The 22,086-nt window shown below is 39.4% G+C and overlaps 1 protein-coding gene across 1 annotated transcript in view; it reads left to right on the top strand.

Annotated features, from left to right (window-relative positions):
- Nucleotides 1-22,086, top strand: part of CNTNAP2 (contactin associated protein 2) — a 1,181,910-nt gene that overhangs the window by 1,097,911 nt on the left and 61,913 nt on the right. Inside the window, 4 exon segments of the mRNA XM_033052691.1 lie at nt 6,250-6,495; nt 7,985-8,029; nt 8,032-8,055; nt 8,058-8,116. Coding sequence (XP_032908582.1) covers nt 6,250-6,495; nt 7,985-8,029; nt 8,032-8,055; nt 8,058-8,116 — 374 coding nt within the window.

The raw sequence follows: 22,086 nt of genomic DNA, 5'->3' as shown, positions 1-22,086 counted from the left end.
AGAATCTACCTGTTGGCATGGACTAGGGAGGCTTGAAAGTGTAATGAATCAGGTGGCTAAACCCCATCTCCTCTGGCACTCATTCTGTTCTACTGAAGGTAGTGAGAATCTTTGTACGAATTTATGATCACACCCCGTAGTTTAACTAATGCACATTATTTTGCATATCCCCCTATTCTGAGAGACATTTGCTCAAGAAAGCCTATTTTGTACTGAGTACTGATATAGAGCAAGCAACTCCTCACTAGGTTTGTATTCTATTAATATCTACAAGCAATTGCTGTACTTTGGTGGAAAGTTCCAACATGCATCACAGATTATTGGAGTAAGAGCAGCTAGAATATGAGACTTGAGGATGCAGAATAGTCTTAAATACCCACTTCCTGTTCTCACACACTAGGTGCCTGAAAGTAGAATAAAATGTTGAATGAGCTAACCAGATAAATGGTAAGGCATAATCATTTCAGAGCTTTCAAACTCTCTCCCAGATCAGAAGTTGTGAGATCCTGACCCTTTACTGGTGCTGTATGACCAGAAAGTATCTCAGCAAACAAGTCTGAGTCTTTATGACCACAGTCTGGAAGTAGCAGCAATTTTAGGTGCTCCCAATCACAATTTTGCCATAAGATGAAAAAGCAAGCTCTGGTAATCTACATTCAATATTTATAACTACATGTAAGTCAAAAAAGAAGGAGGGGTTATTCAACCATCTACCTAGTTTGAAGAACCTTTGTACATGCATCAAGTGTTTAGAATTTCTCCAGTGACCGTCCTTGTTTAGGATTTTGAAAAATTTGCTTTTCACACCCAGAACCCCATGCAGGGAAGATATATCATTGAGCACTGGCAAACAGCACACAGAATGGTATTTTTCACTTTACTGTATTTGAGCAGGGCCAAGGAGGCCTTTAGGGCCTCCAGATGGGATGTGCTTACACCTGTAAGAAATCAACTTTGTGGAACAAAGAGCAGAGAGTCTTTTCTTTCTCCATTTCTCATGTCCTTTCCGGCTTTATAATTGTCACGATTTTGTCTCCAGCTCTTGTAAGGCAAGTATACCCTGTTATGCCCATTAAATAAATAACCAGCACTACTTCCTCCTTGGTCTCCAGGTAAAAGGTGACAGAAATCAGGTCCAGTTTACTTGAAAAAATATGAGATGGAGCTTTGAGTCAGTGAGAGCTGTCCTATGAAAGAAAGGAGATTCACTTCTTACAATGCCACTCGCGTAAAAGTACTGTGTTTAAACTGGGCGGTGGGGGTGGGGGGGGAGGTGGGCCAGTCCGGGAGCAGGAGGTTAGGGTTTTGATTTAGGGTTTTTTTGGTAGGTCCACAGATCTGCAGCTTCTTTATTTATTAGAAGTATATCTGGTACTTCATCCATGACAATTTCTATCAATATTCTCATCCCAGTTGTCAGCATAGAGCAAACTCTGTTGCTGTAAAGACTGCTGAGCTCTGTATCTCCTATATATATACACCCAGACAGAAAATCTTGCTGAAGTTGTGCTCAGCCACACCTATGCCATGCTGGCAGGATTTTTCAGAGGAGAGAAAAAGGTTAGAGAGACAGAAGACAAGTTCTCTATGTGTCTGTATGGTCATTATCACTACCTAAGACCAGAAGAACCAACATTGACATTTTGCTGATGTAAAAAGCAGTAAAGGAGAATCAGATTCCTTACTTACATTTTCTTAGGTCTACAGCAGCAATCCAGAAATGTCATGAGACTTTGCAAGTTTTGTAGGAGAAATGGGTATTTTTGTTGTTATTTGCTTTTTCCTCCAGTCTTTCAAGACTCCTGATCCCAGATAGAATGAGAGTGTACGAAAATAAAAATAGCTGAGTGGGCAGAGGAGAGCGACTGTGGAGATGACCAAAGAATCATAACCTTCAAAATAACATTGTCAGTTCTGGGTACATGTGTATTTTCTGTGAAAGTTTTGGATCATCTTTCCAAATTGAAGCTGGACATTTTGTAACATGTGCAATTCACACTGGGGACATGCACCTTGCTTGATAAAAATGTTTCTAACTATCCATGATTCCTCTTCTGGGTTCCTCTACAAAGTCAGCCCAAAGTGAATATTTGAATTTCATATTTGAAAAGTCTATCTACAGAGAGTGACTGCACTGTATACTGGTGCAAAAATAGATATTACTTTCTGAAGAAAACAAATCTGTTAGCACCGTATTCATTTCCCTAAGGCCTCTGACTTGAAAGGGTGGTTTGCCAAGTAACCTTTACTGCGCCTTATGCCTAGTGTCCAAGAGTCATCTTTTCAGATAGCATTTCAAATATTACAGAAAAAAAGAGAGTTGTGTATGGAAACTTCCCTCACATTTCAGCAGCGGAGTCTGGACTTGCATTCGACCCCCTGTATTCAGGGAGTTCAAATGGTTTTCTGGATTAAGAACTCCCATACTCCTTCTAGCACAACTTACAGAAGATGCTACACTTGTGACCTCAAGTGTATATGTCAAGGTTACCACTTGCGACCTAAAAAGTAGGTAACTTTGTTGGTCAGCCCTCAGCATTTCCAAGTCATCGTATACCTGCATTCAAGATAGAGAAAATTATCTTTTAGCTATTTTTAGTATGGTCTAATAGTTTAAACAGCCTGGTCCTGTGACTTGCTGAGTACTTGCAGTCCTCCTGCAAGAATTTCAGCTTCTTTCAGTAAAGAGCATAATCATGCGTATCAACTGCTTTGATGAGCTGGAACTTGAGAGAATTCAGTATACTCCTATTGAAGCCTCAATACACTCACAAAGCCAAAGCAAACTTTCCTCTTATCCTGCCTTTTAAAAGAGGTGAAGTACATGTGAGGAGAATTTCAAGGTTTATTACAACACCCTGTATGCCTGTAATAATACAGCTGCATTGAAAATTATTTTCTCAGTACAAATCAAGTTAAACATACAGAACATTCTTTGCTCCATCATGAAACCCTTTCAGAATAAAAAGTCACAGAATAGAGTATTTAGAGTTGGAAGGAACCCACAAGGATGATCTAATTCACCTTACAGAACTGCAGAATAATCTGAATACCAATTTCAGAAAGTGCCTTTTATTTAAAGCTTTCTTTGTAGTAATGAACATTAACTTAGCAATTTATAACATTTACAGCTCTGGAAAAATGCTCCACACACATTCCAGTTCAGCCCCAGAGCAGTGTTGAGGTCAGGACTGAAGGTCCCAGTATTCCAGAGTGTGAGGCCCTGGGTAAGCACAGTGCCAAGCAATTCCAAAGATTACTCCTAAAACGAAAGGTGTGACAAGTAGTAAACAGGCTGAAGGTGAACATGATTGTGCATCAGTGTGCAGAGTGTGTGTGTGGAATCTCCATGGGGGCTGCAGTGGCCACCAGCAGTGGTAGTGGCAGGACCCAGCATGCCAGGCAGCTCTGCCAGTGTAATTGATAGGGTTCTGCCCAGAAGCAGCTTGTGTGAACCAGAAGTAGGGGCTGAAGAATAAATTAGTAGCCACAGAGGTATTTTTAGGCCCATCTTCCAAATACTTGGAGACGCTGCTTTAGAGTTTTTTGTGCTAACATTTGTTTCTCACACCACTGTTAATGGCAGAGGGCATCACAAGTTGGGGAAGTTTTTTCCTGACAGAATCCTTCACTTTTAATCCAGGAGCACTAAAGTTGAGACTACGCAAAATATAGTTGTTAAATGAAATTGCCTCTCCCATAACTTCTTCAGGATGGTTTAACATTTCCCCTATAAAATTGCAGTTATAAATCCATTTGAATGATGGAATTATTTATAGCACTTCAGGACCACAGCTTGGATCTGTATTTTATGCATCCATTTAGTGAACAGTAACTGTGATATTTTGAGTTTGGGAGAATTTTTATATGATAGCAAGAAAACCTAAAGCTTTTCTAGCATTAGATTTAGCAAAATTCTGGAAAGAATCATCAATATAATTTTACAATTTTACCCCTTACCTATTCCCTGCTCAACTGCTCTGAATGAATTCCCCAGGCTTGTTCCTGACTTGCCTTGTGTCTGTGTAAAGCTTTGAAAATAGCCATCTTCCTTCATGTTTTGAGATAAAGCCTTTGCTTAGAATTGTGTCAAGACTCAAAATGTTAAAACGGAATAAATTTCTTGTTTAGGTGGGCAATTTTGCACAAAACTGTAGCAACTTTGAATAATGTAGAAAGGTAGTAGACAATGGAAGACCTCTTTTTAAAAGACTGATTATGGCCTTAAGCATTCCTTATAGCCCTTCAATGAATGCAGTACTCATATGATTATTTAATATCTTAAAAAATGTACAGTAATTTCACGATTATAAACCGCACTGAGTATAAGCCGCACTTCTGGGTTTCAGCAACTTTTTATTCTTTGTCCATATATAAGCCGCACCTGATTATAAGCCGCACATTACAATACAGAGTGTGATAAAGGGTATCTATTCTATCACCATCTGTTGAGGGTGGGGACAGTGATCTTTATTTCAATGGCAGATATTCTGCTAATGGGCCATCCATTGAAACCAGGCAGGGTATTGTTCCTTATCTTTTCAAAACCCATCCTTCCTCCAGAAAGTCATTTTCTTCTAATGGCCCATTGAGTCCACTGTGTGACTGATAAAATGACTTCATGCCATTAAAAGTTGCTCCAGCCAGGGGGAAGAGCCCAACATTTCTTACCAAGATAAAAACAGAGGTTTTGGGACACTAAGGTAGTCCCTTTCTCCACCGGACTCCAGAGGAAAACTGGATTTCTCCACATCACCACTGGACCTCCGGAGGGAAACTGCACCTTCTGCAGGAGCACTGCTTCAACTGAATCATATCTGTCACTGCAAGAGGACTGCAACCACCATTCAATGGGGCTGCTACCAACACCCTGCCTGACAGGGTGTCAGGTTGTACTCTGTCAGGGTTTGGAGGTTGTTTCTTTGTAGTACTGCATTTCTATTTTAATTTCCCTAGTAAAGAACTGTTATTCCTAATTCCCATATCTTTGCCTGAAAGCCCCTTGATTTCAAAATTTTAATAATTTGGAGGGAGGGGGTTTACATTCTCCATTTCAAAGAGAAACTCCTGCCTTTCTCAGCAGACACCTGTCCTCCAAAAAACTAAAACAGCAACTTTTCGGTTTTTGTCCATATATAAGCTGCACCTGATTATAAACCGCACTTCGGGTTCGGATCAAAATTTTAGTCAAATGGTGCGGCTTATAATCGCAAAATTACTGTAACTTGAAATGTAAATGAAACTTCTTAATCAAGTTCACATATAATTTAAAGATTTCCTTTCACAATGTTTTCCCAGACAGCACAGCTGATCCAGTACCACGATGTCTGTAAATGAGTGACTGCCATAGGAAGTAAGTCAAGTGATTCCCAGCGGAGTAGAGGATACCAGTGGTGGCCAATTGTGCAGTAATTCCTGTAGAAGGTTATCAAGTCAGCCATTGCGGCAAGAACATCAGCCTGGAATTATGATTTTAATGTTGAGGCAGAGGCAGGACTACATTATTATGGGAAGGACTACTAGTGCTCTTTCAGCTGAAAGTATTAATTTGTCAAAAGTAGGTTTATTCTCTTTTCGAGTGTTGAAACACCACATCTTGTCTCACACTGGTTTGAAAACTACAGCGCCTTCTGGGATCTACAGTTCAGCTATCTCTTGTTCCCAGTTGAGGTCAAACTCCCTAGTTAATTTCCTCTCTCATAAGGGCATCCGTGTTACGGAGTTCTCATGAAGGATTGTGCTAGCCCTGGATAACTTTACAAGCATTGTGTCCTTTTAGGGGCTGGAATTGTCATCATTCTTTTGGGAGGGTCCTTCCAAATCCACTCAAATTTGCTGGTCAGATCTGCTGTTTCCTCCTTTTCCTTGACTGTTGTTTATTTACTGTGTCCTTTAGCCACTCTTCCTTGTATCTCCTTCTTTGGATCATTATCTACTGCAAAATTTCAAAGAGAATAAATTTAAATCATAATTATTCTTGTCTGGAGTATTGATATGAGGCATAGGCTTTCTGTGTGCCCCAAAGAAAATACTTCCTTTGGTTTGTGAATCCAAGTACCTACCAATAAAATGGAGATTGTTCTTTTCATTCTTGTAGGAAAATAGTGAGTCTCTTGACTTAAATATACAGCAGCAGAAACATGCACAGATTAGTACTGATCAAGTCACAATAATATGTTTCAACCAAAAGGTGTTAGCACATTTAACTTATCTCATTTTTTTTTATCCTCCTTTTCTGTTCTGTTCAAGATGTGGGAGCATTTTTTGAAGAAGGAATGTGGCTTCGTTACAACTTCCACTCCCCAGGGACTAGCGTGAAGGATTTAGTTAGCCGGACACTTCTGAGTTCTGCAGATCCTGAGATCACAGCACCTGACCTGAGCTTGAACAAAGAAGAGCTCAGCTTCAGCTTCAGCACCACCAAGTTCCCTTGTGTCTTATTCTATGTCAGCTCCTATACTCCAGACTTCATGGCTGTGCTTGTGAACCCCACTGGTAAGAAACTGCTCTGGACTCTCTCCATTGAAGGCACAATTGACAATACCAGGCTGACATTCAGGGGAAGCTCTAATGGACTAATGAGAAAGTCTCTTCACCCTTGTCAAGTAAAAGTAAAGTACTTAGAAATCTGAACCTTTATTCTGCTTCTACTGGATTTGGTACTGATGTAACTGTTCGGTTTAGTGATGTTTCTTTAGCCATTCCTCCCTCACAAAACAAAACGAACCAAACAAAAGAACACCAAAAACCTACTGTAACTGTCAGACCAATGCCATGAACCAGTAATATGGTGGGGACAAGTAGACATGCATATGAAGGCACCTGAATAGTTGAATTGGCAATATCTGTAGAAGTCAGTAGAAGGTGTCATGTACTGTTCTGAAATCTGGATACTCACTGAAGTGACTAAAATATGGAAGTAGTATATAATGTCCTAAACATTTTGGTAATGGATGAAAGTCGTATATGGACCATTTGCTGCTACAGTATTAAAACTCTATATGAACTAAATATACTTCAATTTCAAATAGTGCCTTAGTGCCCCATGAAAATTATAATTCGGATGATTTTACTACTGTTTCTCTTTTATGGGATAATATGAGTATTCTACATGCCACTCAATTTTTTCCCTTCATGGGAAAGAAAGAACGTGCATTAGAGGAATCCAACATCACACAACTAAACTATAGTTTATAGAGGTCTAAGTCTGCTCTTTTGGGCCAGAATATTCCATTTTTCATCCAGAGTGGGACCTGCATTTCCCTTTTCAAATGCACCTCCTTTTAATCAAATATTTAAATATGTTATGAAGAGCAGGCACTTCACTTTTGTTTAGAAAAGAAAAATCTGTCTGGAGATATGTTATGACTATCAATTAGCCACTCCTGACTATGCTTTTCTAACAACGTAACCCCAGGTTTTTATTTGACAATATAATACTATATTTTCATGAAGTCCAGACGGTCAACCCTCAACAGCAGTTAAACCGTGGAAAGCAAGAAATTCACTTGTGTGAATTATGTATCAGTGCTAATTTGTTGTAATTTTGCCTTTATTCAATGCATGTCAATGGTTGATTTTTTAGAAAATGTTATGCTTTGTATAATTTCAAATAATTTTACTGCAGCAAGCATGATAATCTCAACATTGAAGTGTTACTTGATGTGCTCAATTTTGTACCAATTGTCCATATTGTTCAAGCATACCTCCAATTTGTTTGGTTTGCAGTCTGGAGTGTTTACAAACACTGTGGTTTGGAAATGCTGGTCATTGTCACACCTCTGGGTTATAAACTAGAGGCAGTTTCAGCCCAATAACTTTATAATCTCAAACACCAGCTTTCTCTTACTGCAGAAAGCAGCTATGAGAGCAATTAAGTGTGAAACGATAACAACTGTATGTGAAAATAAAGACCGGAAAATAGCTGGTGAATAAAGATCAAAGTACCTGAGGGTAATTTTCCCATTTTTTTCTTTATCATTAGGGAATCTGCAAATTCGGTACAACCTCGGGGGCACCAAAGAACCATATACATTGACATTGACCACAGAAACATGGCAATGGACAACCCCACACTGTTAATGTCACACGGAATGGACGGGACATTGTACTGCAGGTAAGTTGCTTGGTTTCATTACTTGTATCTTGTAGCATTTTGTTTCTTGATGGGTCTCCAGTCCTCTGAAAAGATCAGTACTATAAATAATGTACTTTAGAAAATAAAAGTACAGTAGATGGGGTTCTGCCTGCAGATCACACTCCTAGCGGTTAATAAAAGCAATTTACTTCCTCTGCTACATCAACTAGTTGTTCGGAAATCCTCATTTTAGTATGATGACAGCTGGGCTAATACAGGTGTCACTGTATATGCTCACATGTATATGTATATGTAGATGCTCGAGGGCATCAGAGACATCTGGGCTGACAGATAACATGGGACTTAGGATAAACCTGTGCCATTCTGGAACAGCAGCTGGAAGTCAGGAGGGATACCCTACAGTATCTTAAATGGTAGTGAAGCCTGATGCAAATAACATCATTCTGTAAGTCCTGACTCTGCAAATGAGGATGTCATTAAATTTAGATTTACCTTGTAGTCCAGTGAAATCACAAGAACTGTTTTGCAAAGATGAGCAGACGCCTAAATGTTTGTGTGACGTGAGCCTGGGACAGAGTATTGTTGAAGGCACATACCTCTGGCTTATTTAGGTTTTAGAACAGCACAGGTAGGAACTACATCTCTTCATATATCTCAGTTCACAAAACTTTGTGCTAGTATAATGCTATTTAAATAACTGAGGGGAGTGCTGCAAGAAGCAGTCAGTGTTTCCAGGCAGTCTCCTCTCTGTGGTCACCACAGAACTCTTTTTTTCATTCCCTGGTTGTCACATTTGCAAACATGGAGATTTTGAGCAGGGTGTAAGAACAACTTTGTTGGCAGGAGAGTCAGGTGGATGGGAGACATTAATCTGGATTTGTTAGTTCAGAAGAAACAAACCAAAACAATAACAAATGAAATATTAAAAAGTTAAAACTTTTCAGTGCATTACAATGTCATTTTGACTGAGACTCATAGTACTCAAAATAAAATTGAATGCATGGAAGTAGAATTGTCACAAAATTATTAATGAAATTTTAAAAAACTAAAAAATATATAGGTGGACATCCAAACTCTTTTCAGGCTTTTGGAGGTTGAGGGATATATATTGATATATGCATCTGTCTTGCTTGCAGTTATATTTATTTCTCCTACAGCTAGATGGAAGCAAGGAAGACCTATAGTTTGGTGTCTCTCTGATGTTAAATGCTTTTATTCTGGGGAAGTATGGCATTCCTGTGGAGTCCCAGTTGGTTGATTTAGGCAGCTGTCAGATGAGATACCTTGCCAAGTTGGAAATTATGTACACAGTTAAATGTGCCAACCTTGCATCAATTCACCTGAACTTGGATCCCAACAATTTTTTATGAGACCACTGCCTGTCTAGAACCAGAGCCAGAAACATTTTGGTTAGTGTTGCTCTGCTGGGGTAAAAAGAAAAATTTAATCTATTCAATGTACTTCAAATACAACTGATTTATGTAACCAGAAAGCAGACGCATTTGAGACTTATTACATGAGACGATCTGTCTGATGCACATTCAAGAATAGGAAGAGTCCCATACAAAGCAAATCCAGAAATTCTATCCCAACAGTATCCTGAAAGAGACTATTTCTATTAAATTTTGTTTGTCCTCCATAAGTTAAATAAGCTTATTATTTATCTGTTTACCTTCTGTAAATAAGAGAACTGATATGAACAGAAATTTTAATTGGCTAAGTAGATTGTTCACTTGAAAATGACTCCTGTTAAAAAATGAACTCCTCACAGTATTTGAAAATACAGAAGATATGAATATGGTTTTTCTCAGTATTCAGAGGACAAATCATAAAGTATGAGATTTCTCTTGCAGATCTGAGCTATGACCATTCGAGTAGACTTTTATTTCCTGCTAAATCCTTCTCCAACCTTATGAGCAGCTGGTTTGCTTGCTTTAAAGAAGATAGCTTGCTTGTCAGGTGCTGTTGCTCACACTTCCACATCTCTACAGGGCATAAAAGTGTCACAAGAAGGATTTATTTCTCATCAAACTTCAATTCAAGAGCACTCAGTATTTTTGAGATCTTAACAGCAACATACTCAGACTGCCCTGTCTTTCTAACTTACTGTAACAACCCTGTAGTGCCAAAGAGATTTTAAAAATCTGAAGCCAGGCAATAAATTGGTACCATACGAACTGTGTGAATCAGTTTTATCATGATTCTCAGGAGTTTCACTTACATATAAATATGGAAAAAAGGCTCATTAGTGAACTCTATCCGACTTCACCTCCTGCTGGCAGACAGGAGGCTGCTGATTACTTACATAAATCAGAATTTGAGGTGGGATTTGAAATCAACATATCCACAATACTATATGTCCATAAGGCAACAAACCCAATGAACAAATATTTAGTTAAATTGGTTTTATTATAATTGTATACCTATTCCTTACCTACCATGGCACTCAAGACTGAAGGCAGTAGCAAAGGCTCTGTCAAATGTTTTTAAATTTCAGTCTTATACATTCTCTGACTGCAGACAAATCAATAGTTAGCTCTACATTAAATGATGAGCTATCAATTGTATTGCCAGTAGTTTCTCAAGGATAAGACTGAGGATATATAGTCAATTTGCATGTCAGAAAAAGTAAATTACATAAATTCAGGGGGAAAGGCATGCTTATTTTCTCGTTTTCATGAGGGGGACAAAATTAACATTTGATAGTAACAATTCCTATCCCTCCCCTCTAGAAAATACCAGATACTACTATCCATAGCACACCTCCATTATTCTATTAGTTCACCTGTGGCAAGAAAAAGCCCAGACTGACAGAGGAGGAATGCATTATTCCAATAAATGACATTTCAAGAGCTGAGCTTTAGGTTATGGAGGGCAAGCTTTACTTTGTTTGACTTTGTTTGAAGATTTCATGTTTCAACAGTGTATTTTACATATCATAAAAACCAGATCACTCTTTACCAAGTGTTCATGGGTGATTGATACTATTCACACATCAGTAAAATCTTCTTTGAAGAAAGTCAAGGACAAAAGCTCCCTAGCAAAGGTTCTGATCCAAACCTGTTTAAGTAAATGAAAGGGCCTTCCATTGCCTCCAGAAGGCTTTAAATTGTACCTTAAAGAACTGTGATAGTTGCATCTCGAATGCAAGATTCATACTTTCTGCTTCTTTGCATGTCCCTAGAGTAAAATCAAGATGGAATCTAGATAAGAGACTTTCATGTTCTGTTGCACAAAGGTAGATCAGACTGCTACAAAGAAAAAAATAAAAGAAAAAGAAAAAGAAGGGGAAAAAAGTATCATATGCTTTTATTGTTAGTGGAATAAAGCTGATAGTCAGCAGGACTCAGACGGGGTCTGTCAGCTTCCTTACATGTACAGTAATTTCACGACTATAAGGCGCACCCTTTTGACTAAAATTTTCTTTCAAACCCAGAAGTGCGTCTTATACTCCGGTGCGCCTTATCTGATGTACAAAGTTGCGAAATTTGCTAAACCGGAAGTGTGAGCTGTGAGCCATGGAGGGAGCCGGAAGTGCCACGGCAGCCAGCTGGGGGTTGGCCCAGAGGCCTGCGGCACCGCCCCCTACCGGGTGGAGGTGGGCCCGGGGGCCAATGGCTGCCGGGTTGAGTCGGGGCCTCGGCCAGCAACCACGCAGGGTGAGCTGGGGGTGGAGCCTCGCTGCAAAAAAAAAGTGCACCCTATAGTCCGGTGCGCCTTATCTGATCTACAAGTTGCAAATTTTACCGACTCCCAGGGGGTGCACCTTACAGTCCGGTGTGCCTTATGGTCGTGAAATTACTGTACATTCTCAACAAGTCTCCAGCTCTCCATCCCTGCTTTAAAGCCATTGCGGGTAATGGGTTATGAGTCACAGTTATAACACTTTCTTTGTTCTTGAAAAAGATTAAGCCAGAGTAAACTTCTTCAGGACACTGAAGAAACTGTGTCCTAAACTCTCAGTATGCTTTCAGGACAATTATCAGCAGTCACTGTTCATCTCAGAAGGCCACACAGAAGGACAGCTGACAGTTCTCTCTTCCAGGCTTGGACAATATCTCAAACTGTGGTGGAGGGGCTGTACACAGCATAATCAATGTTAATATAATCAATGTTAATTTCTGACTCTACTCAAAATCAACTAAATTATGAGGCTTTATGGCTAAATCTTGAACCTGAACTCAGTTGAGGCTGAGAACAATACAGAAAATGTTTTTGCACAAATCTCCATTTTCCAGCTTCACCAGAGGCAAGCAAGAGTATACACCCATCTTTGTGAAAAATTATCAATGAAATATTTAGCCCTTATCCAAATGAAATTAAGAAGAAACAGAATTTTTGCAAGTCTATTTCAATTTAGAGCTCTGAATTACTTGAAAAGAAATATCAATTGCAAACTCCTAGATGCTTTAAAAAGGTAAATCATACAAAGTTAATTTAAAACTAATCTGAATTACAAAATAAAATGGCAAACATAATAGCAATAAAATAAAATGAATGAAGCAGAGCAAAGCAGTCTGCATATAACCGCCATCTTAATGCAGTTAATATATCAAAGATTTTATAATTGTAGATTAAATTTTGTTCTCATTAAAGTGAGTGGGAACTTTCCCATAGACTTCAGTGAGACTATAATTTCATCTCCCATGATTATTGTTGCTGTAGAATCACATTTAACTATCTTATTTCCTATCTTTGAAGCCTCAACAGAAAATGATCACTGTTTGAACTCTTGCTTAAGAAAGGCCATAAAAAAATCACCAAATTATTTTCTTACCCAAAAATAATGATAACAGTAAAACAAATTTTGTAGATAGACATTTTGTCTAGCTTTAAAGACTTCAAATTATAGAAAATTTACCATATCCTTTGGCTGTGTCTTACTGTTCATAAGTAACCATTCTTGTAAATAATTTGCACCTAATTTACAGCTTGAATTCTGCAGACTTCAACATTTAACTTTGGAATCTTTGTGTATACATTTGATAGATGAAAGAAATGTCAGGCATCACTCCCCTTCACACTTTCTTAGAGATGCTGATTAAAACATCTTTTCATCTAATTTGCAAGATGCTAAGTAAACTGATCTATTTTAGTATACCCTCATCCATGTACAGTTTTTGAGACTTAAAACAATTTTTAACTCTTCTCTGAAAACTCTCCCTTTGAGTCACATTTTGAAAACATTTACCCTGGAGTTAGAAATGATAATAGCTGTTATACAATCAAAATGATGTAGAAATACCATCTTTATTTATTTCCTTCATTTTCTGGGAATTATGCTGTCTCAGCATCCTTTGGGTAGTGCTGTAAATTGTCTAGACTCCAGATTAATCTGAAGGTCGGTTTAGCTAACATTTAAGTGGTAGGGAATGGGGAAGTACTGTTCATTATTTGAAAGGAACCAGTCAGACAGTATTTACAAATTCCATAGCCGCTGACATGAATAAAACATGTTTTAAGTATCCAGGACTTTAATCACAGGTAAACATGTAAACCATAGTTACCATCAATGCAAGTTAATGCTTTGTTTCCTAATATCCAGGTAATTCTATTATACTAAAAGACTAATTAATGAATTTCCAAAACATGTTTTGCTTTAAGGAAAGAAAAATCATTTTTTCTATCAATAGTAAAGCCCTTTCTGCTGAAATGAATTATTTAAAGTCCCTGGGGATACATCCTTTTCACTATGTATTGGACCTTCTGTAGTAGCAATGTATTACTCAAAATGCTAGTGTGACAGAAAGGCAAACGCAGACCATTTTCTAGAGCTGAGCCATACATTAGATCTGCACATTTAATGCCTTAGCACTTAGTTTACCCATAACTGCTAAACTGTTTTCTCAATCAGAAGTCACAAGGAAGTGGTTTTTTACTCAGGTCTGAAAATATAGGGGTTTTTTTTTCCCACAAATAGATGACAATCAATAAACTCTTGAAAATAAAACAAAGCTTTTATTGATAGGATATATCATGCCTATAACCCTAAGCAACATCTGGTTTTCAGAATATAAACAGTACAGACCCTGATTTTTGCATAATTCAAGTTCCCTCTATAAACTATAAGGATGTTCCAAATGACCAGGCATCAATACTGAAAAGTGTCTGTAAACAACAGCAAGAAACAGCAATACAGAACTTAAATTTTATGTACCACAATCAGAAATGAGCAAATAATTCACTGTTTATTAAAATTTTATGTGTTCTTTTGTGCTCACAGGATGACCATGAACTCCAAACACTATTGTTGATTTAAACCTTCAATGAATTTACACAATTTCTTTATTTTACAGTGTGTCACACAATATTTCATTTAAAGAGACCAGTTACAGGTAGACATAAATTAATAATTTCTACTCCCTTTTGTGTGTGATAGAGCTGATTAGTGGCATCTGCTGAGGTAAGTCAGCACACCCCCATTGAATGGCATCTTTTTGAAAGACAGACTAAAAGTTTTCAAAAACCAGAACTCCTTTTACTCATCAACAAACAAGTGGGTGGAATATCCCCACCCTGGACATCCGGACATGGCATCATATCTCTCTCTTATTGGAAAAATACCATGAAACCATGAGAAAAACATCATCCATACACCCCCACCTGGGGGTAGTATTTCTCTGTGTGGTTTCCCTGCAGCTGCAGAGACAGAGGCAGATGATGAAGTAGACATCTTCTTAAAAGTTTTACCCTCTCTGTATTAGTTGAGATCGTTTCAAACTTTGAGGGTTTTTGGAAGAATATTCCTCTTTACTTTCTGCTTTTTAAAAACCTTCCATAGGAGAGGAACTCCTTTACATATCCATTCTTCTCATAGCCTTTTAGCTGAGCATATGTTGCTGGATTCAGTCATATTTCAGCTGCCTTGCCCCAAACTTTGCCCAAGTCTAGGCCGCGGAAGACCCAGAAGTGAAATGTCTTCCCCACCCTACACTCCCATTTCTCTTGGAAATAAAGCTAAGGCCATTCAGGTCAGAAGGGAGCATGATGCAGTCTGATACTTCCTGAGTCTGCATATCAAAGCAGAGCAAAGGTCTGCATAGTGTATCAGCAAGCTTTTCCACCTCACAAATGTGTTACTTATATTGGCTATGCTGAAACTATTTCCTTCTTCTATAATGTATTTTTAGTGATGAATGTGTGCGTGCATGTTCCTTAGCCTGTGTAATGGTTGGTTTTATATAATTTTATTGAAATTAAAGAAACAAGAGAAGAACAAAAAAATCATTAAGTAACCCCAGAGTCCAAGACAAAACTAAAAGAGTCGAAACCTACCATGAAGTAAGTGATTTCCATTGTATGGAAGCACACATTGGACAAATTAATGTCCTGTGAAAGTCATCTTCAAAGTACCTGAGGTAGATCTCTTTAATTTTAATGACTTGGCATTGTATGACTTGCTATTGCTACTGTTAACATTTATTGTCATTCATCTACTAAAGAGAACAATAAAAAGTCAACAGATATGTGAAAGAAGCATCAGAGAATCGTTTCAATTGAAGGCAGTCAACGAAATAGTATGCCTTTCCTTATCAGTGCTTCTGTTACATTTTGAGTTATGTTTCTACATTTCCATTTAAACTTTCTCCAAAATTTTGTGGTTTTTTAGAGGGAGGCAAATTATCCCTGTCATTATTTAGCGGAGGAACAGCAGCTTTCAGGTATATATACAAGCTTTCTGCACATAAAGTATTCAAGTTTTAAATCAGAAAAAAAAAACCTTCTTTTTTTTTATTTCTGCAATGTATGTGCTTTTTTTCCATGTCTATATCATGTTTATCACATTTTTAATATGACTCCCTGCAAAAAAAAGTTGACCTTTATTAAAAAAAGAGCAACTGCTGAAGGCTAAATCAGTGCATTACATCAGCAAAACAGATTTTTAGGAGTGGTTACTAAAATAGCATTCAGCATACTTCTATAGAATTTTCATCAAATCACAATGCCAGCCTTTAGTCTTCCTTACATCACACCAGTGAAATGTGTGCCTCCTCCTGTGTCCCAGATGAGCAGTGAGTCTGCAGGTCTGTGTCAGTCCAATGCAGTAAAAAATGCTGAGTTTATGGTCCTACCTGTTTCTCTGGATTCAGTACTCATTTATAGCCTACGCCTTGTCTGTGCTTTGGCTCCAATCTGATCTGATCTGCACTAACCTGAGCCAAGGACCTGACCCATCAGAAACAGATCAGCAGAGCACTAGTGCCACACTAAGGAAGGAGTTGAATTGCAGTATGAGTGGCCATGATCAGCCTAAGCAATTACACAATTACCCCTCCAATCTTCTCCTTTCCTCTTGTACGAGGGAAGAAAATAAAATCAAATTTCACAATATTAAAAATATTGTTTGTAAGTTTTTTAGCAGGTGAACAATCATCTGTATTACACCAATAAAAGAATGTCATAATACCTCCCATTTGATTTTCATAATCAACTTTCTTCTTTCTCTCACACTGCTATCATACCTGTGAGGAGTTCCATCTAAACATTTGCATACCACCTTGTTATTTTCTTGGGGTCACATGCCTAGCCTGTTCTAACTTTGCATCCATTTTTGAGTAGGAACGTTTTGTATTATGTATTATTACAGAACTTAGCACAAAACCCTTTTCTTCAGGACTACAGAAGTTGGTAACACAAGTGCTAAATCATCATAACAACGCAGAAGATAAATACTACACAGATCATGATGGTAACACCCTCTTCTTTATCCTGCTATTGCTGAAGTCACTAGCAGAGCTGTATTGACATCAGATGGTGTGAGATTAAGCCTTACAGCATTATTATTCCATCTGATTTTGACAATTTTTTATAAAATGTCTCCAGCATAAAGAAAAACCTTAACTTTACATCAGGCTGGGTTGACCATGATTCAGACGCAAATACAGTAATTTCACAACCATAAGGCGCACCGGACTATAAGGCGCAACCCCGGGAGTCGGCAAAATTCGCAACTTTGTAGATCACCCTGACAGGGGTGGTGCCGCAGGCCCTGGGACCCACCTGGACCCGGGAGGGGTGGTGCCGCGGGCCCCCTGGGCCCGCCTCCACCCAGCAGTCATGGGTCCCTGGGCCCGCCCGGACCCGACAGGGGCGTTGCCATGGATCCCGGGCCCGCCTGGACCCGGGAGGGGCGGTGTCACGGGCCCCCGGGCCCTCTCCCACCTGACAGGGGTGGTGCTGTGTGCCCCTGGGCCCAGGCCCACCTCCACCTGGCTGCCGTGGCACTGCCGGCTCCCCCCACAGCTCACGGCTCACACTTCCGGAGTGACAAATGTCGCAACTTTGTACATCATATAAGGTGCACCAGACTATAAGGCGCACTTCTGGGTTTGGGGCAAAATTTTAGTCAAAAGGGTGTGCGGTATATACACAGGGTGAATATAGGGTACAGTAATTTCATGAATACAAGCCGCACCATTTTGACTAAAATTTTGCTCCCACACCAGAAATGCGGCTTATACTCAGGAGCGGCTAATATGTGAATAATTTTCTGACATTTACAACCTCAGAAGTGCCAGCCAGGGTGCTGAGCGGAGCACCTGCCAGTAAAAGCTGGCATTTCATGATTGTTACAAATTGTTACTCTGTTGTGCCGTGGGTGGAGCCTGGCTCCCTGCAGGCAGCACGGGGGGCAGGGAGAGAGGAGGGAGAACTCTCTCCTTCCCTCCTCTGACGCAGCCCAGGGGAGAGATGGGGCTCCCCATGCCACCATTGCCGTGGCTTGGGGAGGCAGCGGGGGCCCCGTGCCGCCATCACCACAGCTCGGGGAGGAGGCGGGGGCCCCGTGCTGCCATCGCCGCGGCTCAGGGAGGAGGCGGGTTACTCCGTCCCCGCCCACCTCCGCTGCCGCAGGAGCGGGGGGAGGGGTTCGTCCCTGCCTGCCACCACGGGGCAGTGCCGGGCCAGGGCGAGCGAGCCCAGAGGCGGCAGCCGGCCCCGAGCGGCTGCACCGAGCGGCAGCACCGGGTTGGGCCACCTGGCCCCATCAGCAACTCCGAGCGGACCAAGCCTACCCAACCCGAGCCGAGCCAGTAAACCCCGCCATGCGGCGGTTCTGTTACTATTTGGCAACTTTGTTGCACGCAGGTCCTCGCTGCGAACGACAGAGCGGTTTATACTCAGGTGCGGCTTATTTATGGACAAAGAACAAAATATTTGCCAACACCCAGAGATGCGGCTTATACTCAGTGCGGCTTGTATTCGTGAAATTACTGTATGTGTTTGTGTTTATACCTTTTTTTCCCCCAAGACTACTAAGGTGATGCAGACATTATGTTTGCCCTTAGATTGATATCTCTGTTAATCTCAGAACTCTCATCAAGATTAGTTTTATTATCTAAGTGAGCAGTAATTTAAAAGAAAGGGGATTTTATCTAACTTCTGCTAAAATCCAAACAACTCCAGAAAAAGGCAGTCTGCCTTGCTGTGACCTGACTTGAGAACGGAAACTCCAGGTTCCTCAGAAATTGCCACCTAGTTTCATCTATGTAATACTCAAAGCCACACTGTTTATATGAAGCTTAAATGAAATTACTGAGTTTTTAAAGAAAAGTAGCTGCAATGAAAAATCTTAAATTTAATTTTAAACCATAATTTATTACAAAATCATGACATCAACATCTGTGTATACAGAGGTGATATTTAATTTTCATTAAATAAGGAAATCAAATTATCATTCAAATATCATTTGACACTAGTAATTTCTTTTTTATAATGTGTCTTCTATTAAATTGGTAGGCTAGTATTTCATGCAGACTGTGAGCTGCTCCATTCCAGCTGGAGCTGGAGCTGGAACCCCCACTGGATGGCAGTAACATACAGCTTTGGAAACGATTCAGCATGGTGCTTTAACTCACAGGCCTGCAAAGAAACCATAGGCTGAGTACCTCTTTTAAAAAAGAAAAAAAATTATTTTATTAGGTGTTGCCTTCCCAGGCGTGGCGACCTGGTCCTCAGTCCGGCACGGCGACCCACCCCAGGGTCACTCGGTCCATATGCTCCTGGACACCAATGTGGTGGACAGTAAATGGTGTTTATTGAGGGGTCACAAGGGTTTTTATAGCTTGGGCAGTCAGTGTCATTTCCTTCTGCTCACGTCCAGCTGGGTGCGGCCAGGTATGGAGCAAAGGTCTGACTGCGGGGGGGAAGGTCCTGACTGACCGTAAAGCCTGATATCTTCCGCACACATATCCCTAACTCTCCACAATTAGGTAATTCTAGTTTAGTACAAAGACATGCAATAAAAGCAAGTGCACAGAAATCTCCCTATTCCCTCAGCCACTGTTCCCTAGACCCACTGTCTTGTGGTGCATCAATTCATTCCAGGTGCCAGGATTAGAGAAAGGCATTGCTATGGAAAGCACTACAGGTGTCCCCTGACAAGAGATGCCAGAGTTGGCAACAGAGCAGGAGCTGGCTCTATCACTGATCAGAAGTGTTTGCCCCAGAAAACTGGTATCAACAGCTTTTAAATAGAGATTTATTTTAACTGGGAATCAGACCAACCCAAAACTTCAGACAGTCATTTAAAACAATCCACAGCTGAACCCATTGGGATATCCTTCCTTTACATCAACAAGATGTGAAAAATATATGTGAGTGGCTAGATTCAGGTTTTTATTCAGTACAAGAGACCTGCTTAAACGAGTAAACCTCAGCAGTAGTGTCTGTTTCTGTTAGAGTCTGCAATGTAGCATGTAGCACATCATTACTTTCATTGCTGCAATCCCTTTTGCCTCAGTACAGTGGTGGAATGCTCTGCTATGCTGAAGTCCTAAGGGAAGATGAGGTCACTGAAGGACTTTGGGGATTTTTTTTTTTTTAAATCTAGCCAAGGTTACTGCTAACTAACCTGTTCTAAGATGGGGAGGGAGAGAGAGAGCCTTTCTAAATCTTGAACACTACCTGAACACAAAGGTAATCTTATCATGCCACAGCTGGCAGGATTTCATATTCTGTCATTGTCTATGTAAATGTTCACAGTGTTTCATCATTTAAATTGACTTTTCATTTTAATGTATATCCTGCAGAGACAACCCATGTATACAGGTAGAGGCAGCCTGTACATTTGGCAGTGACAACTTTTTTATTACTTGTTGCTGATTTTTTGTTGCTCTGACACTGAACATATGGATACTGCTATAAGACATCCAGCATATATCAATAAGTTGAATATAGACATAGATTTATTTTGAATAATGTATTCATATTTTATCTGATTAATGATGATCTAATTAATGCCACTGCCTAGATTCCAGATCACAATAAAAAATAAATATTTTAAAATGGATCTAGACTGATTCTGAAAAAGAAAGATCCCAAATGTTCATGATACTGACAGATACCAATGTATGTAGTAGCATGCCTGGTTAATTTATCAGAGTTACTTCATTGTTTTTTAAGTCATAGTTCAAACACTTTTTAAGTCATAGTAATAAAAGGAAAACCTTGAAGATTAATCTTGTGTATGTATTGGAAACAATTGCACTGCAGGCAAAGAAGTTACTTGAGGTTAACCTCTTGGTATATGAGAGGATGGAGAATCAGCGTCTGGTGGATTAGTTTTTGCCAGTCTTTACCTGATAGACGTCTCTAAAGTCTACACTTTTCATTTAATAACCTTAAAGGTAAATACAATGACAGATCTAAGCCATTTCTATTTTTGTCCTGAAATAACAAAAGAATTTTTATTTCATCTGATATGCCTGCAGTTTCCATTGAAAATGGGTCTGGCACTTGCAATGTTGGTGGCTGGAACGTTTCCCTTCCATCAGGAAAACCAATAGCAAGCACTCAAATCTGTATTTAGTAGGGCCCGAGGTGGTTGAGGTTGAGACCTGTTTACTATTTCAACCCTTTGTATTCACTTGACTACACCCTTTCCAAAATAACTCTTTTCAATTTGAATTTATATAACTCTAATTTCAGGTAAAATACATATTTTTATTCTTTATTAAAAATCTAAGAAAAACTGTTCACAATACTCTGAACAAACTGAAGCTCCTTATTTTCTAAGTGAGAAGATGGAACCATGTGTTTTTCCATGTATTTATCTCAAAATCAGTGTGAATACTAGTTACGATAAATTAAAAATCATTTCTAGACATTAAGACTTACTGGTCTTTCTTGGAATCCGCAGAGACTGCTTTTCCTGTCTACTATGTATATACACTTTTCTTCTTGGGATTTTATGGAGATGAGAAAGACAGAAAGAAAGACAGGACTCCTCCAATTGTTACAGTTTTTTGAGATGGTTACCTCTGCAGATTCATGACACCAGAAGGCTTTGCAACTACCTGAGCTCAGAGTATTCCAGGGTATCAGGGGATTCATCCCTTCGGTTCTATGCTACCTGCCATTCATTTACTTTAATTTTAAAAAAAATTCTTTTATTAGGTAATTCTAGTTTAGTACAAAAACATGCAATAAAAGCAAGTGCACAGAAATCTCCCTATTCCCTCAGCCACTGTTCCCTAGACCCACTGTCTTGTGGTGCATCATTTCATTCCAGGTGCCAGGATTAGAGAAAGGCATTGCTATAGAAAGCACTGCAGGTGTCCCCTGACAAGAGATGTCAGAGTTGGCAGCAGAGCAGGAGCTGGCTCTATCACTGATCAGAAGTGTTTGCTCCAGAAAACTGGTATCAACAGCTTTTAAATAGAGATTTATTTTAACTAGGTTGATTACTCTTGAAGTTGTTTAGGTTTCAAAAGGTATAATCACAATCAGATTGAAGGCCATTCTCAACAAGAAAGTAATAAGTATGAAGTGCCAAAAAAGAATGCCTTATTAATTTATGACTTCTGAGAGAAAAGAAAAATGCCCAACCCCTGAACTAGTCTCAAATTCCCAGCTATGTAAATTTAGCTTTAGTAGTAACATAGGTCCCAAATGGAAATCTATTTCTATGGAAAGAAAAAGTTGTTTTATTATTGATGCTGTTGTTATATTTAGCAATTGAAGAGCACATAAGCAAAAACTGATGTGAT

The sequence above is a fragment of the Catharus ustulatus genome, chromosome 1 (genome assembly GCF_009819885.2).
Source record: "Catharus ustulatus isolate bCatUst1 chromosome 1, bCatUst1.pri.v2, whole genome shotgun sequence".
NCBI classification, from domain to species: domain Eukaryota; kingdom Metazoa; phylum Chordata; class Aves; order Passeriformes; family Turdidae; genus Catharus; species Catharus ustulatus.
This window is presented reverse-complemented; position numbering and strand designations above follow the sequence as displayed.